Below are 19,081 nucleotides of genomic sequence, written 5' to 3' on the forward strand. Positions count from 1 at the left end.
AAATTAACACAAGTCGCAGCTGTGTGAGAAAGGCTTTAAAAAGTTTTTTCAAACCATATAAAGTAAAGAGAAAAACTAAAAGCGACTCCCCAGGCAGGGCTGAAATAGATGCATTGTATCTGCTGAGGCTTAGTCCTGTAGCATTTGGCATAATTTGAAAGTTGAAGTTACTTTAAAATTTATAGTTGTTTTTTAAAAAATTCTTGAAAAACAACTTCAGATTCTGTTTCCTGAAAGTGCAAAAGTTCCGCTAAGTACAGTAGGTTTCCTTGTTTTCATGTGTTAATTCTGGTATTCTAAAAGCATGCAAATGGCATTTGTCTTTGGATTTACAAAAACTCTAGATATTCAGAGTTTGAATTATTTAAACTCCCACAACACATGCACTTTTGCTTTTCAAGCTTGAGTTATAATTTAATTAAAAACTTCTGGTGCATCGCTAGCTATTTAAATATTAAAATGTTCCATGGATCACTTTCGATTATCTACCGTCATGAAATTCCTGAAGATGTCAGATTTTTAAGATTCCCAAAGTTGCACTTGGAATTGTCTGTTGATGCAAAGGGGACTGTGATAATTACATACATCCATTAGTATCAGCAGAGGAGATAAACTTTGGGGAGGCTTAATGGGCATGTCTCAGTGACAGCTAGCAAAGAACATTTGGCATGATTAAGGATGGATTTGAATGTACTTGAAAATATACTCTCATTATGGACGCCCAGTGGAAGTTGCACTACAAATGTTAAATTCCCCAGAAGAAAAGTTGTGTGGCAGGGAAGCTTTGAAATCCACTGTGGCCGTCATCCAAATTACTCTCTTCTCTTTGTGTCTTTCTGCTGTCAGATTCACTTTGTGATGCCCAACTTGGCTCCCTGCATCTTTGAAAAGAGGCAACCTGTTGGTTTTTGTGTTTCAGATTGTCCGAAGATACATCAAGGACTGGCTTGAAAGGAAGAAGCCTCCATTTGGCGCTATCAGCAGCTGTGTGCTCCTGATGATCATCTACACAACATTCTGTGATACTTTTGCCAATCCAAATATTGACCTTGATAAATTTAGCTTGATTATAATAGTGTTCATAAGTAAGTTCAGCCTTAAAGCATCTCTTTTATCTGTGTTTCAGGTGTGTAATGAGCTATATGTACTGGAAAGGGTCGGGCTGCGGGGATACTGGCATGGGGCTAGAGCTTGTACTTTTAATGCCAGATTACCAGACTTCTTAGGGGCTGGATGCTTTTAGGGGATTGAGTAAGCATTTAGAGAGGGATGAACCCTGCTATTTAGGTGTGCCTGAGATCGCTCAGTGGCCCTCCCTTTCTGAAGGGGCACGGTATTACTTTTGAAGTGTTTACAACCATTCTGTTTTGGTTTCTTTGTTATTAAACAACCATAAATGCACATGTTGCATTCCAAACAGAAAGGAAAGATCTGGGTTTGCGCTGTTACTCAAAAGCACTGTTATAACTTTTAAATAGTTCTTCCTTACTGTATTATAAACCTAGAAACTAGTTGGGAGTTCGAATGTCTTGATATATTTCTGTGGATGAACACATTTCTTGCGGAGTTTGTTTTAGAAGCACTCTAGTCATTCAGCCTTAAATAACATACACATGAGAATAGATTGCTGGTATCCTTGCCATCAGTTAAAAATACACTTGCAGATCACTACCTCCCAGGAAGAGGCAGTGGTATACAGGCACTGTCTCCTCTCCCAGTAGGGAATTCCTGTCCTCCTTCACAGTGTCCAGAGACAAGAGTTTCAATTTGCTTGGGGGAGAGGTAACTACAGTATACTACAGTATAAATCACATCTCATACACTCTAAAACTGTTAGATTTCAGGAAAGCAATGCATCACCTATCTTGAAGTGTGTGTATGTGCACATGTTTCTGTCTAATAAAAATAATGTATCTTCTATAAATCTAACCTCCGCCAAAGTCAGTAGGAAATTTGTCCCTGCCCTTTGTGGGTCAGTTCTTATTCTATCCTAATTGTGGCAGTTTTTTGGATTATGAAACACTATATGTGTGTAAAATACTACATGGAATTATAACTGGTACTGTATAAATACTTTATTCTGAAAGCAAAGAAGGAAGCCATGCTAAGGAGCTTTTTTTCAAAATGGAGGAAGTACTTGTTTGCATAGGCACCTGAGAAGGACCACATCCCAGATGCACTTAAATCAGTGCAGAGTTGTCAGCAAAAAAGAGGGATATGGAAATTTTCAACTCTGACTTAACATGCAGAGAAACTCAGAATGAGGTAATTTTATGTTGCTGTGCTGACCATTACTTTGAAGAAAAAATTTTTTTTAGTTAAAAAGGCACGTTCTTCCTTGAACAGTTGGTGTAGAGTGACTGCTTCCCTTGCCTTTCTCATCCTTTCTTTTATTTCTCTGCAAGACAACTCTGCATTTGTGCCATATGTAATTATATATACCACTTGCAGTGCAATACACTGAAAATCATTATATATATATTTTCATTGCCAGTGTGCATAACTGGAGTTTCTTAGTAAGAATATTAACATAAGCATTGAAACTGCTTGGAACATATTAGACATTTGGTTTTTTCTAAAATATTTATAAAACCAAAAAACAAGGAAGCTGTGGAGATGGATATGCACATTGTATTCTAGGAAAAGTTTCTGTACTGCCATTGGATGTGTTGGCTGGATGTGTGTGTTGTGTTATACCAGGGTGTGAAATTAACATGAGGAGTTTGAGATGAAACTGCATTTATTATTCTGCTGATTAATGTTTTTATGTAATTTTTATGTTAATATTCTAGCCACAGCAAAATATGCACAAGGGATAATTGGTAGCAACACATGCTTATTGCTTTACAGAATTATATGTATTAAGGGATTTTTTTTCTGTGCATATTATTGTACTAAGTTGCAGAAAAATTGTAATTCAGAACAATGGATTGCTTCCTTAGTTCATGAAGGAAGAATTAAGTGCATGCTGAGGTGACATTTATACATCCTAGGAAATGTATGTAAAAGAATGGAAAATGTCACTGGTAATAGCTAATATCCCTGCCATGTTTCCCAGTTGTAAACTGAGGTCAAAATCAAATGTATTGTCTTGGCTTGCACTACCCTATGGGACACATTAGCCTTATTGGATTCACAAGTTTTGCAAGGGAAAGGGAAGGGACCCACCCCAGATTCTGCTGCAAGTAAAAGCCCTTCCCCCATAACCCACAAACACCCAGAAAAGGTCTGTGCAGGTCACAGGGTTTCTCCTCCAGCTCTGTGGGGAGTTCCTGTGCTCCGGCACGACGCTTGGTCTCTGCAGTCCCAGCAGCTACTCAGGGCACAGCGGGGAAGCTGCCTGCTTCTCCCCACATCTCCGCAGACCAAGGGTGGGCTCCGTGCATCCCACAACCCCTGCGGGTGTCAGAAGAGCTGGCAGAGAGGAGAGCTCGCCTCAGGATGCTCAAAAACTGTCCGCACTTACAAAGCTGACTGAGCTTGAACAAAAGCTGCTTTGTCTGATGTACGCTGCCCAGTTCAGGAATTAGCCTTTGTCTCAGAGGGAATTAAAACATCTATGATGATCTTCTCTTAATAGTGATCATTCATCGGGAGAGTAATATACCCAGTGTGTGAGAATATTTATTGTGATCATGCTTACACATTGTACTTTCTCCTGTTAAACAGAAAGGGGCTAAATTTAAATACTTGGCAACCAGAGCAGGTCTGAGAGATTTTATGTTGTCAACCCAATAAGCAAAACTAGTGCAAACAGATGTGCAGCGTGCAGTAGAGAACTTTCCTGCCATTCATCGTGTCAAGGAATACTTGATTCAGAAGACTTACCTCAGGAAGAACTTGTGTAGCCACGATATTAGCTCTAGGTTTCTTGGATGTAATGATATGTATTGTTCTCCCAAGACAGCCTTTAACGGTTGTCTGTCATTGGATTTCTCTGGATAGACTTGGTCCAGCCTAGCTTCTGACCTGTTGTATGGGGGCAAAAGGCATGTGCACAGCAACTGCAGAGATTTAAGTGATCTTGACTTCTGTGATCTAAGTCTAATTTTAACTTGTTTCTCTTTCAGTATTTTCTGTTCAGATGAGCTTCATGTTTTTGACTTTCCTCTTCTCTACAAGGTAATTGAATGTGCTGAATCAGAACCTTTGAATATTTGTTTTGTGTGATATCTTTGGTTTGGGTGATACAGTTTATGCAAATGTGTAAGGGCAGGTTTCTGAATAGGGGTGACCTCATTTTGGTATTTCGTATTGTCCTTACTGCATTTTCTCTGTTAGAGTTTCATAGGCTAAGAGAGCAGGACCTGAATTCTGTCCTTTCTTGTGTGTTAATTACAGAGTTGTTAAATCTCAATCAATCACTGCTATACCTCATCCACTGAAAAAAATGGATTTGCACAGATGTCACTGAAGGTATAATTTGCCCTGCAGACATGTTGATGACATATGAGAGAGAGAACTCAGTTTGACTTTTTACATCTCAAGATACATTTGCTGGGCTGGCAATTCACTCTTCTCTATAGATGTCAAATTTGTTACATTTATATGGTGATTCTTAAAAGACAGCTGTCCTGAACTAATGTTTGGTAGAGCTATTTTTTTCTTTTTAAATATCAACCAAGAAGAACAGTTGTACATTCACTTCTCAAAAAATAGTACCGTGGGAATGGTGTTAGCCAGTGGCTTAGTGCATCACTTGAGCTGGTCAGAGTATCCACCATTGTCCTCTCACTTAGGCTTCCTGGAGTATTTTTCTTAGCACCACTCTGCTGAATGGGAAGTGCCACAATACAGCAGACTCCAGACATAAGCTTTATATAACTTATACAATATCCGTAGAGAAGAATCACAAAGAAGGGTACAATGTCGTAGAGTCACTTCTGCTTTTTTAGTGCCACAAGGAAATTTCTCTGTGACAAGATCATACCCTGACCTTAGAAGGCATTTTTAAGTAACTTTTGAACTGCTAGACCTAACCTGGGGGGAAGATATGTCCCAACTGTAAAATCTAAAATGCCGTCAGTAGTAACCAACGCAGTATGGTAAAGAGTTAGAATCTCATAAAATGATTCCTAATTTGGACCGAAGGGTGATGCATTGGCCAGTCGTATACCTCTCTCTGTATGTCATTTTTCCACCCTTCCTGGCCTTACTCCCAGTGTGTAAACCCTTAGATGCAGTTTTTCTCTGAAGTGGAAGCAGTTCTCGTAGTGTAGACTCAATATACTATCTATATTGAGCATTTTGTTAACATTGCATACTAGGAAAAGAAATCGTAGGTCATTCTCTTTTTTTACAGAGGCAAGCTGGCCACTGGTGTGATATACCGTGTTTGCAAAAATAACCTTGGCTGGAATAAAGTTGTGTCCTACATACCATGTCTTCAGAATTCCTCTCCTTCACATGGGAGCATATTCATTAGAGAGTTTGCCACAACTGAGAAACAATTCTGCTTTTAAAAAAGAAAATCAAACACTACTGTTCATTTGTGGGTAGAATTATTTCTGTCGCTAGACCTGATCAAAGTGATGTGAATGTGCATATGGATCCTCAAAGTAATATATTTGATCAATGATGTTTTTAAGAAGGTTTTTGCTATCAGAGGTTATTAAAACTCTTTCTTTTCTAGGAATAACTCTAGTTTCACACCAGCAGACACAGTGGCTATCATTTTCTGTTCCACACACAAATCCCTCACCCTGGGTAAGTCAGGAGATAAGCTTTTGAGCAAAACAACAGTAACACTCATACCTTGCTGTCTTGAAAAAAAATGTTGTTGGTTGCTGGCTTTTCTGCTTAAATGGTTTTGGTTTTAGTGTGACAAGTAATGCTACCAGTATGATACTAATAGTAGGATAATATTCTTGCACAGATAAAGTAAATGCTTATTACAGGGCAGACAACATAGTTGTCTTAGCTGAGATTTTAGTGGTTGTACACTAAGACCACCTTATTTGTGGGAAGCTGGATTTTTCTTTCTGTTCTTATTCTGTTCTGTTGCCTAATCCAATATTGATAAAATTTCAAGTATTTTACTGAAAAGATTGTAAGGTATATCTGCCCAGTCTTACAGTAAAATCTTACACCTAAAAGCTGGTATGTACGAGTGAAAATCAAAGCATGTAGTGTATTCAGAAATCACAAATAGACAATACTGTCTTTTGCTTAACATGAGCAAAATGTATGTGTTTATTTTAAGTCTGCAGATATTTTGGGTAGTTTTATTTATTAGAATTCATTTATCAAAACATCATTGAGATATTTGTTACTTATGACCCCTTAGTGATAATAAGATGTTCTGATGGAAATTCACAAAATAGTGCTAAATCAGTTATGCTTAGAGCCACTTGCCACTGCTTCATCCATTATGTTCAGTCAGTGAAATGACTAGAATATTTTCTTACTGTTTTTTGAAATATGAAAACATGTGTTTGATAAAGCATATGTGACTGAATATATGCCTTTTCAAGACTGTATCTGTCAAAGAGAAACACAGCTAGTGTCAATAACAAAGGTAAGAACTCAGCCTGAAACAGGGGAAGAACAAGTCGGGACTTAGGTGACATGTTTTCCAAGTCAGTTTAATATAGCGAAACTCATCTCAGGGTTCTTTGCTTCAGCCAGGCCTGTGCTGCAGAACTGTTAGCAAGTGCCCTTCAAAGTCTGTGGGAAGTGAAGGAGTTCCTGGAAGACAAGAAAAAGGCAAACATAATGCCTCTTTTTCACAATGGAAACGAGGAGGGGACGAGGAGTTATAGATCAGTGAGTTTAACTTCATTTTGTAGAAAACTACTGAAACAAATAATTAAATAAATTATTTTAACAGTGTAGGAAGAAACAAGGAAATGAGTAACAGCCCCATAGATTTGTCAAATGCATATCATACCAAACTAATCTAATTTCCTTTCACACAAGGTCCTGTGGGTTGCAGAGAAGTAGCAAAAGTTGTATGGCTGGAGAGCTTTATGGCTTTTGACATTTGCATGATGTTTTGGGCTCCACAATTCAAAATAATGTGGACCAACTGGAAAGAGATCAGAGGAGAGTGCCATGAATGATCATAGATCTCGAAAATGTGACCGCGGAGGAAGGTTGAAACAATTGGGATTGTTGAGAGAAGACAGCTGAAATACAGTAGTGATCTTCAAATGCATAAAAGGTTGATGCAAAGAAGGAAAAAAGTAACTCTGTCACAGTGGACTTTGAAAAGGGAAGGACTTTGTTACAATGGTGATGATTTAAGCTAACAATCAGGGAAACCTATCTAATGTAAAACAGTTTAGCTTTGGAATATGTTGCCTATTGATGTCTTGAATCTTTTATCATTGTAGACAAGCCTCAGACAGGAATTAGATAGCTAGAGTTGATCCTGCCTTGGAGCAGAACATAGATTAAATGACGTTAGGTCTTCTTCAGCCGAATGTTGTATGAAACTGAAGCTTCAACTAATAAATGAGCTTGTATTCAGGAGGACAGTTACTCTTGTATTTATAGAAAGCAACCACATACGTAAGTCATAACACACTACCATACTTGCTATTTGGAGGTGCGTATAAACTTAGGACACAACTGTGATACTACAGAAGAGAAGCTGGTTGTATTTAATAGCACAAATGTGTAAGTCTCCCTTTCCCTCCCCAGTAAAAATAGTTTTGTATAGGCTCTGTTGAATACTTCTGCAGCTTGCCATGACACTAAGAAAACAAGCCCAAAGCCTTTTTTTAATATTTAAGTCCTAGAGGGGCTTGCCATCACCCAGAAAAAAATGAGGAGTCTTCATTTCTTTTACTCACTCTACCAAGCATCCTCATGCAGCCTGTCTTGACCTGCACCCTATGCACACAGCTGAGCCGATTCACTTTTCTTCTATTACTACACTCTCCTTTTTATACTTTATTTTCTCCTTTAGAAGAACCTAGTTTGAGGTTCCTAGCTTGCTTGACATTTTGGCTCACATTTTCCCAATTCCAAGTTACTGCTCTCATTAGCACAGCCCAATGAGTCAGGCTTTGTATTTTGCGGCTTTCTTTACCCAAGCACACCAACAAAAATACTTTGGCCACCTTGACTTCAAGGACTCCTACAGCTTCTTCCCAGCCATACGTACTTTTACCCTGCTAATGCAGATGTCTCATGGACAAGTGTGCGAGTTGAAATGAAACAGGTAGACGGTGGAACGCAGTATTGCAGGACTGTTTCTTGGCTACAGACTGTTCCGTTTGTCAGGACAGACTGCTTTACCTTCATCCTTGAAGGGCTGGTGTCTCATGGAAAGCAAGTTTGCCTCCTAGGAGGCTAGTCACAAGATGTAATTCATTTTTAGGCTTTGCACTTTTGCTCTACCTTTCCTTACTGCTCAGGGCCTGCGTTGAGATCGCTGGGTGATTGGGACCTGTGCTTCCCTTGCTGTATTCCATTTCTGGGGCTCAGCTTTGTCAAGGTTTCTTTGAGGCTCCCAGGCTTGTCTTGCATGGGGCCAGCAGCAGGGTGTCCTGAATCGAGCACTACCCCTGATGGGGAAATGCTCTTTTTGGCAGTCCCTGGGAGCCCGTCTTCTGTAAGCCTGAGGGCCCTGCCACTCTTGCGTGCACCCCTACACAGTGTGTGCACTACATAGGCGTGCCTGCTGCGTATCAGTTTCAAGCTGGCTGTTTAGAGACCACTGGTATTTTACTCTGTTTGGTATTAGTACCAGGTCCAGATAAGATAGAGCTGCATAAACACACATTTCTATGTAAATAGGGAGGATCGGGTTTTATAAAGCTGTAGTGGGATGAGGCATGCCGCTGAGCTGATGATGTGAACAGGAATGTTAACCACAGCAGCTAGCATTTATTCCTTCACTGAAGGTAGAAGTAGAGTAGATCTAATTTGTTTTTAAGGATCAGCCACTTCTGAATGACAGTTAAATCTATCCACAGCACAGTGTTGTCCACCCTGATCTTAGCAGAAACAAGAACAGACTTAGGCATTTTGGCCCTTACTCTTTTGTTGTTTTGTCACATTTCTGCTTGTCCAGAAGTGTTTACTATAAACCATGCAACGAGAAACCTTCTGTTCTCTTGTAGTGGAGAGAGTTTTTCCGTCTCCCTCTGTCATTACAATGCCTGAAAGCACAAACACAGCTCAGGGTCTGGTTTCACATCCGTTGTGGAGCTCTGCTTTGTTTGCCTTCAAGGTTCCAGTGGTAGTGTATAAATGACCCCCCAACACTTGTTCTTTCGCTTTGAAACTGATTTCTCTCAGCTTGGCAGGTGAAACTCCAAATAGGTACGTCTGGCCCATTCCCTGGGGAGCTTAGAATGGCACCAACTAAAGTGGGAGAAGAGCTGACAGCTTTAAAGCTTTAGAAGTGGTAATAGGAGAGGCATGAGAAGACTTTTATAAGTCACTTTCTCCCACACCATATTATGAAACCAACTAATTCCCATGCAGTGCATGCTCATGAGGCCAACTGCCACTTCCACTGTTGAATCCATGAATAAGTGCTTGCTCTGCACGGAGATGAGTGCTGTTCCCATATGCTGGGTTTTATTTTGTAGACAGAACAGTTGACACACTTTTTGTCTCAAAGATCAGAGTGCAGGGCATGTTTGTGTAAGGACAAATTACAGAGGGTAGGTGCCTTTGTGTTTCTTAGTTAGGAACACAAGTCGATATTTCTGCGTAGAGGTGGGTGCTTTGGCAGTTTTTTGAATACAGTGCATCACATATGCAGAAAAACTAATGTTTATTTGTATTTCACTTAATGAGTGAAACAGGATATAAACTTACAAGGAGCGAAGATAAATATAGTATTCACAATGCCCTCTGGCATATTCACCCACACTTTGTTCTCTTTCTCTCCTTCTCCCTACTCACATATATGCACAGTACATGTGAGCACACACATATGCGGACATTTGATGCATGGCTTTTATTAGTGCATTTGCCATTGATTGATTAGTACTTAGTATTAGTACTTCTTCTATTGATTGATTGCAGATGAAGTGACTATTTGACCTTTAATTATGAGCCTTGCTATTGAAAATGACATTGAGCTATGGCTTCACATAATCCATCTGGAAAGCCCGACATGATGCCATTCCCTGGAGTTCATTCAGTGAGAAGAGAAGAGGCCTCAAGGAAGTGCAAAGCTATCAGTGTGGCTCATCTAAAAAAATACTGCAGTTGTTGCTTGCACTTACGCAAAAGTTGCAGCCAAGTACAGAACATTATTTTATTTTTCGCAGAGAGTGAATTGCTAGCTAGAAGTTACAACTCCAGAAGTAAAATGCAGGATTGTCAAAAAATATTTTCACTTTAATTCTTTGTATTTACTATGTAAAATTATTTTATCAGCAAAAAATGGAGTACTGCTGCCTATTTTGGCTACCACAAGTGCAAATGTTAGTACTGTAGGTATGATGAACAGCACATTGGTAAAAAAATAAAACAACAAAAATAACCCCACCTTATAATAAAATCAAGGTATTGTTTGTGATGCGGAGTGCATTTTTCCTCATTTGGATTTATCAATGTAGCAGTTCTTTCACCATGGAATTCTTAAAGTAATGCAATCAAAGTTTCTAGGCTACAAAATACTTTCAGGAAAGAATAGAGTTCATTTTGCAAATAAAAGCCAAAGCACTAACTTTCTTTTGTATTGTTTTAATTTCATTCAAATTTATTTTTTAAATACTCAGCTTCTTACTGCATGAGTATGGAACTGATAGTCTGTACTTGAACAATTCTTAAAAGCCTGCTGTAATGCACAAGTAGATTCACAGACAACTCAATTGTCTGTGAGTGGATCGTCTAGGCTATGGATTAATCAGCCCATGCCTTCCCTCGAGTTCCCCAGCTGCACAATGTGACAGAGTGCGTTGTGCTCACATATAGCTCCAATCTGCTCACAGCTATCCATAGTTTGCTCATGTTTTCTACAGATATCTCCTTACAAGATTTTTCAGAGATAAATAGTATATTTGCACAGCCTAAACCACTGCTGTTTAATATTAGCTGGGGTTTTGCTTCATCTGTTTTTTCTTATACCCAAACTCTGTGAAATGCTGTACTAATCAAGCACAGACTCTTATTGTGTGGTGATAATCACCTTTCTCCTTTAGACAGAAAAATGCCAAAATGTTCTAACTTGTGTTAAGATAAAAGGTGGATCATTTTGATTTTAAAAAGGAGGCATCTCTTAATAATTCTATAATAGAAAGTAAGATGGTAAAATCAGGTGTATTGCCCTAAGTGAGTATTTAGGCTATACTCTGTGGTATTTTTGAAATGTGGTGGTTTTTCTCTGCTCCTGGCAGAGAATAGTCCTCTAAGGTGATTATTCATCAAGGTACTAACTGTGACTAGCTATAAATGTGTGAATAATTCCTCTGACTTTTACCTAAAGATCTAGAAAATAATCCTGGTTAATTGCGCTCTGAAAGTTTTCAAGAGTAAAACTTTTGATACGGTCTCTTTTACTTTCAAAATTTTCCTGTGAGTGTTGAACAGGAGACATTACTGCTGGCATCATGTCATACTTCTTGGTGGTGTTAGTGCTTGAATTTGCATATTTTATTACCTGTTACAGACTTTTAGCCTTATTTCTTCCCCAGGTGTCCGATAGAGCAATGTAAGTGAAAATGATCTGGCTACTTCTCTGCCTAGAATTGGTGGGTGCTGACCCTTGGGGCAGAAGGGAAGCTGATGGGAGGACTATGCTTGAAAGAATGAGTGTCTTGTTGAGGCCATGTCTGGGCCAATACATACCCCTCGCTACTGCCAGAGAGTTAGAAACTCTCTCCCGTTCCTCCTTCTGAGATCCCAGGGGGCTTAGTGGCTGCTAGAACCTTTGATGAGCTTTGATACGGTGATTCTTTGGGCCAAAATGAAAAGTTTTTCTCATCTCTTCAGTCTTCACCCAGCATTTGCTTGGAAGGAACTGCAAGTGATTCGCTGGGCTTTTTCCTCTGCTCTGTGATTCCCTTTCTCTTTGTCCTCTCTCTGTCTCTGGAAAATAAGCACTGAGGGATTCGTGTTACATGAGATGATAGCGGCTAGAGCAGAAGCACTTGGATCTACTGCATTTGTCTCATGTTAGCATCTTCTTTTGTAGCCCAGCTTGAGGGCAGGTGGATCACCTTTCCTAGCTTGGCAGTCTTCTAGAACCAACGTTTGGTTCTTACCAAACAATATTATCAGTCAGGTTATTACCATGTAATTGACATGTCTTCTTTCTCAGTAGACCCCAAAGAATGCCTGGGAAATACTGCTATTTCCAGTACAGCTGCCATATCAGAATGTTAGCAAAACCAAATATAGACTGAAGATTTCTGTAATTGGGAATAGTATGAATATTTCCTGCTTGCAGAGACAAATCCACCTGAGATGAGATGCCATTTTGCATGTGTAAGCATTTCTATAATACTGAGGCCACCACTCACTTTGAAGGGGCTATCTCCACAAGAAGTTAAACTGACAGTTTTGAGTAGGCTGTGGTCGCTGGGATAGTCTGTGCCAGAGCATCTCTTTTATTTTCCCTTGCTACTCATATACGTGGCTGGGCAAGCACCCCCTGTTTGTCTCCTTCAGACCAGAGCATCCCTAGGGGCTGTACTTTCAGGAAGGAAATGTGCTGGCAGGCCAGCCTCAAAGTAGGCAATGGCATAGTCCAGTGAGTCATAGTGGCTTTTAGACACAGCATACCTGATTCTCCCTTGGTTTTTTAATCACAAGATTCACAATATAGCATGTCTAATCTATTGCAATTTACTCAATTTCGACCTCTCTGTGATTCTAGAAGGGGAAATACTAGAGTAAATTAGGGAATCTCCTTTCCTTTCTGACCTGAAATGTGTGTTTCTTTGATTAGCCTCAGAATGTGGCAAGAAATTCTGTACCAGCTCCCAGGGCTTCCTTTTCATCTGTATACTCCACCAGTAGTAGCTTTTTTATTAATATTTAGAAAGTTTGCCTCCAGCAGTACTAAAATGTGCATCAGAGGACAACAGTTGTTTACTGTGTTTGAACTGAAGAATCTCACCCAGGAGATCTCATTCACTTGAAGTTTACATCTCTCAATCTCGACTTGCAGAAAGAGATCGATGAATAACAATTGTCATTTCAGAGTTGCACCTCTCCAATTATTTATTTGGTTGTGTGTCTTCCCAGATGTACATGTAATTGGATCAGACACTAAAAACCAGATTGCAGGTTTTTAATGACAGCAAGCTCATACCTCTTTATAATAAAAAAAAAAAATAAACACACATATCCATCTGTAAAATGGTAATGACACAAGAGCTCTCCCTCCCCACCAAAACCAGTTAAAGTTAATTTATCTACTTTAAGAAGCTACATTATATTCAGCAGACAGCTGACAGGTTACCCTTGGGAAGATCCACGTTTGGACATGACTCAAGATTTTTTTTTTTTTACCTCAAGCTGGCAGAGGCTACAGGTGTCACCCATACTAAAGCTGGTGAGTATTGAAGATGATGTTGATTCTCCCCGAGAGAGTTGCATCTACATTTGCTGCTCTCAGTGCACCTTCTGGCAGCCAGTCTCAGCTGCTGACTCCAGACACTTCTAAAACGGTGGGTGCAAAGATGTGAAAAATCAACAGCAGCAGCAAAATTTAGAAATCTCCTATTACAGGATAGTCTTGGGAATCTGGAAGAAGGATCCTTCTCTAAAAGCTGCCATGACCACTGCAAGCATATAACCCTAGTCCATAGAGTTTTAGAACAGGAAGTAGTATCCCTCAGTATTTCTAGGTAGTGAGCTGTTTTCTTAAAATGCCTTCCCAAATGACTGGAGCATTGAAGCTTTTCTGGCCTCGTATCTTCTTTTCTTGGCCACAGAAATCAGATGAAGAGAGAAGTAAAGGAAAAATTATGCTAGTATTCCTAACAATTATTTTTTTCTTTATGAAAAGAAGTGTTTTCTTGTTTTACCACTTATAATGAATTTGTGTATCATGTTTTGCTTTGCATCAAGGTTTCAGGAGGAAAAAAGCTTTAAAAAAATCTAATTAAAAGATAGTATGAAACAGTTGGGAGCATAATCCTTTCCTGCTTGTGTTTACAAATATAATAAGAACAACTATAAAACATGTTTATAATGGCTTTTTTAATAATATGTGTAAATAAAGTCCACATAATCAAAACTTTAATGCTGAGAAATCTTAGCTTCAACTATGTGTGGAAAGGGCAGTAATGTTCAAAGAAGTAATCAAATTAATCAAATCTCAGCTTCGTGTTTTTAGGACATTTGTCAATTTCTTTGTCCAGAATTCCTTTCATTAGTAGGTCTAACCTATTAAACCTTCAAAAAGTGTTGGCTACAAGAATTATAGAGAAGGGAAGGAAGTGTTTAAATTCCATTCATTTAAACTTCATAGCTTAGATATTGCTAGTGAATTACAAGGAAGAATTTACCCTGTGCCTTGAGTATGTTATGTGTATGAAGAGTGAACTGATATCCAAGCAATAAAAAAAGCACTGAAGTGCGAGGATCAGCTTACAACGTTGCTATGCTTGCATTGTGGTGCCAAATTAAGGATAAGTCACATTTAAAATATGACTTATGGTGGCTCAATTCATTCTTGAATTCCCTGTTAACTAATTACTACTACCATATTGTCAGACAGGTGGAGGTGTTTCGGAGTCTAAGGCACTAGTCTTCAGTTGTTGGTGTTAAATGTTTCATTGTTAGCAGCTGGTAAGATTGCCTATGTTGTTCATTAAACATCACTTCCAATCTGAATGCACCCGTTGAAAACCCAGAAATAGACAAACTGTACTTTCTTTCTCTTCCTCCCAGCTTTTACATTTTTGTTTACTTAAAACTTTGATAGTATCAAGATGTGCTGTTTCCTAGTAACTGTACTTACATTGCACTTAAATTACTGATTTCTCTGATGAGTATAGTGAGCCAGTTACCTGAAGAACAAGAATTAGTAAAAGCATTCAAAGCATATTAGGTGGTCTTCTTTTTTAATTCTTGTTAGAGTTATGGCAAAAGAAATATCTTATTTCTCATTTGTTTCTCTTCCTCCTTCTCCTTCTTTACTTAAATATTAGACCAGTCCAGTCTCTTACAACATAGTGTGGGTCTCAGCCAAATTCTTGCATCCTAGCATAACTATATGGCCAATATGTGACCACATCGCTCTGATTCAGTACAGAGCCTTCCCAATAATTCTAGTCCTCCAAAAGAGGTAAGTCATTTAATGTAATGCGAGGGCTTGTTGAATATTCTGGTAAATCATTGTTCTTTCCCAAGGAGAGGGATGAAGGTGAAAATGTTTTTGAAGATTAGGGTCCATGCAGACCTCCAAACTGAACTAGGATAGCCCTCCGTTTTGCGATTTTTCCCTTGCAGCTCTTCTAGACTCCCTTAACATCTCACCAGTCCCTTGTAAAACCTCCCCCTCAGATGTTTGTGTTTACCACTTTGTGAGCCTGCTTTTTGCTTTCCATTACGCTTATCACTGACCTGAAATATGAAAACATACTGAAAGAATTGTCTTCTTTCCCTGAGAATATTTTAAGCACCAGTCTTCATACAGCATGTATGTGGGCAAAAAGGCAAGGGGAATGTAGTCTCAACTGCTACCAACATTGCAGATCCTTCCCAATCAGAGGCTGAGTGTCATATCACCTGGAGGCAGTTGTGGTTGTGCTGATGGATGATCTTTTTATACCTACTGGCAAAAGTCAGATTTCCATGGTAACACTAGGCTTTGTCACCAAGGTGTGATTGAACCAGAAGTGCCACAAACTGTTGTACCGTTGTAAACCATTGTCTAGCCACTGCGGATGGAATCTTACCTTGACACTGTTATTTCCTTCGGGACGAGAGAGTAGCAAAGGTTGTCTATTACTTCTCTCAGCCTTGATTCCTTTGCAGAGTACAAAATGACTGTAAGGTCTAGGATCTCTTGCTTAGGGCTAAGAGCAAAAGAAATCGCAGAGTTACAGCAGGAGTGGGGCTGGAAAAGGACTACCAAATTTTCCTCTGAGGAATTTTTCACCTGGGTAAGAGTTTGGCTGCCTGTTTTAGGCTCAGCTTCAAGTAATCTGTTCTCCCTCCAATGCAACGTGATTTCATATTACATTGGAAGGTGCTTTCTTCAGCTGAAGTGGGAATACTGGGTAGCAAGCGAATATTTGTATTGTTATGGGTTGTCAGGTATCATTCAGCTATTCCCGTACCTGAAAGAAACTGGTCCTGAGGGAAGAGCATTTAACTTGAGTTCAGTGCATGCTTTGGAGAGGGCGTGGATATAGGAAAAAGAATCCTTAACCAGTTAATTTGTCAAAAGCATCTTCTCCTATCGTGATCACAGTATATCCTAACAGTCTGAACACGGGCAAGAAACATCTTCTATCCTTGGCTAGCCTTCACGGAGGATAGGCATAGTATATAAACTTTTGTCTCCTCAAAACTAACCATAGTAATGTGATTTGCCTGGGAAGAAACAGGAAAACTCTTAGGAAAGTTTTCAAACAAGAGATTAGCAGCATCTTGCCATTCTGGTAGCTATCTGCATGAACAAGCTTTTTCTAATCCTCTAAACTGGATTTTGCCCAGATCTCACCACCCTTTCGCACCATGCAGTCACTGGGCTGCATGCGGTACTACTCTGAAACTTGGTGGTAAAATTTCAGGTGCTTATTTGGCACTGTCTTTGCAGGGATAAGCTCAGAAATCCCCTGCGCTGTCAGCTTAGGAGGGGTTTAATGCAATATATGCCCCTCTTTACATGCCTTTTCTCAGTTGAAAAAAAGAAATAGCTATTTGACCTACTGATGTTCCCTTCACATCAACCCCTGAGAGGATCCTTCAGAAAGAGAGTAGCATGGAGAGTGTCAGAGAAGCTACTGTTGTACACTTGATTAATTTTGTATATTGCACTTGAAGATTATGGCAATTGAGAGTTCTGAAATGTATAGACAAGTAGAAGGGAGAACTGAAAATCCAGAGGCTAAGGCTTTTCTTCAGAGTATTTCCACTGCCTCTTTGTGAGGGTGGTTTGGCGTTCTGATTCCTCAATGCCCGGTGGTTCCATAGCCCTCATGATGACCTCTTTGTTTTGCCCCAAACCTCTTTTCCTAAGAAGAAATGCTGGAGCGTTTTGTGATTTGGAATGTGTTTCAGTAATGTAAGCAGTAAAGTTTTAGGATAAATTGTTTGTTATGAAGACATTGAAGGGGAAAAACCTATACAGTAAAGTATGTAAGTAGAGCATCTAGCAATAATTCTGCTTTGGGTGTGAGAGATAATGGCCTATGTTTCGGTGGTAATAAAAATGTTCTATTAAGTTCTCTGAACCCATTGCAATGTGATAGAAAACAGCAAATGATGAAACAGTGCTTTAAGGGGAGCTTACACATTCAGCGAGCATAAAATAAACATATTAAAATAGAAAAAAACCCTGATTTCCAGTACTTATTTTTTATCACTTCCATCATGGGTATAGGATAAAAGAAGACTCTTACTTGCTTGTTAGAAGAAGAAAGCTCCTACTTGAAGTTCTTACTTGGCAGATGTCAGTTGAAAGCTCTGCTATGGAATGTGCTGCAATGTCAAACTCTGTTGGGTAATTTTAGACAAATGTGTCATGTGTGACATGGAAATATGGCATGCTGTACATTAGTGATTTCCCAAGTGTTTGGATCAGGTAGTAATGTGCTGAGAAAGTGCTCTTTATCTCTCCACACTGTGTACTTGTATAGCAGTGGGGAAAGGCTTTTGGTAGAAATTACTTTAGTCAGAAAAAGAATCCATTTACAATATGTGCCTTCTAACATCTTTCAGACAATGCATTGTATTAAAGAGGCATTTTTTGATTAATGTTTTATAAACATTTTTCAGCATGACAGCTTAAAGTCCCTGTAAAATTGTAAATGCGTGCATAGTGCTCACTTCCATAAAGTCAAATGCCATCTCATAAAGTCTAGTTGGATCCTGTCAGTGACAGTGACACAGAATCAGTACCTTGGAGCATTAAAATTAATTTGCTTCATTTATATTACTGCAGTGATAGCTAGATGAAAAGAGTCCTATATTTAAATTCTCTTAAAAATACCTTCAAATCTTTTAGGATTTTTTATTGTTATTATTTTACAGTTAACTAAATGTAGTGAAGTGCAGCATAATATTTTCATGGGCCTTTGAAGAAGCTGGCTACGAAATGTGAAAGTAGCAAAGGGGAAAGGGGAGGATGTGGGAGGTTATACTGGGTGCAAAGCTGGAGGAAGGATAAATAGCTTTCAGTTGTGCAGGCTACTAGAGAAACAGTGGCCTTTGACCAGGGCTGATAAACCACAGCCTTGGAGCCAAACTGGAATACCCTGGAGCAATGGAGAGCAAACAGGGCTTTCCTATACCAGACTGTAAGAGCAGTCCTGTCACTCTTCTTTGCCGTTGTTGAATATCATGGATAAACAGCTTTTCTCTTGCTAGCTCTTCCTCAGGTTTGCAAAGTTCTTACGTGAAATGGGCTGAGTGAGGACGCAAACAGGGAGAAAAATGAAATGTACTCCATATCACAGGCCTTACTCACTTCTCTCGGTTGCAGTGGGACTTTGATTTTTAGTGCCCGCTGCACTTAGTGGAGCTTAGTGGAAGTATCCAAAATTTACACTGCTGCAAGTGAGCAGAATCAAAGGTCTTGGGAAGCAAAACCAAGCAGGCTAGAAGCATGGGAGTGGAGAGGAGGAGGAAGAAGGAGGGAGGGAGAAAATACAAACAGAAGGAAAAGAAGAGCCTCTGAATACCGAAGCCAAAGAGCAAGGAAGAAGATGGGGACACGGGGGAGCACTGGTAGGAGAAACATAGCCAAACAAAGGAGAAGAGGGAAATTCAGGCTAAAAAGCTGGGAATACCAATGATCCTGTTGGTAAGGGATATCTGTGGGATGATCTCAGTGCTTCCTCCCTTCTGCTACAGCTCTCTGTAGTCCTGGTCAGGTAAGGTGCTGTTTTCTCACCCAGCTGGGTACCACATTTCCTCTTTCTTTGGAGGAGGATGGAATACAGCCCTGACTTGCGCCTGTCACAGTGTTTGGTCAGCTCTGATCCAGGAG

General features: G+C 39.5%; 1 protein-coding gene across 4 annotated transcripts in view; it reads left to right on the forward strand.

The window, feature by feature from the left end:
• Positions 1-19,081, forward strand: part of SLC10A7 (solute carrier family 10 member 7) — a 154,860-nt gene that overhangs the window by 125,678 nt on the left and 10,101 nt on the right. For 2 of the 4 annotated variants that reach the window (XM_050896301.1, XM_050896302.1), the window contains 3 exons: positions 920-1,085; positions 4,071-4,122; positions 5,633-5,706. In XM_050896301.1, coding sequence (XP_050752258.1) covers positions 920-1,085; positions 4,071-4,122; positions 5,633-5,706 — 292 coding nt within the window. Of the gene's footprint in view, positions 1-919; positions 1,086-4,070; positions 4,123-4,341; positions 4,417-5,632; positions 5,707-6,623; positions 6,670-19,081 lie in introns of those variants that run through there. The other 2 variants (XM_050896303.1, XM_050896304.1) reach the window with 2 other exon arrangements.

Source organism: Gymnogyps californianus, chromosome 4 (assembly GCF_018139145.2).
Source record: "Gymnogyps californianus isolate 813 chromosome 4, ASM1813914v2, whole genome shotgun sequence".
In the NCBI taxonomy this organism is placed as follows: domain Eukaryota; kingdom Metazoa; phylum Chordata; class Aves; order Accipitriformes; family Cathartidae; genus Gymnogyps; species Gymnogyps californianus.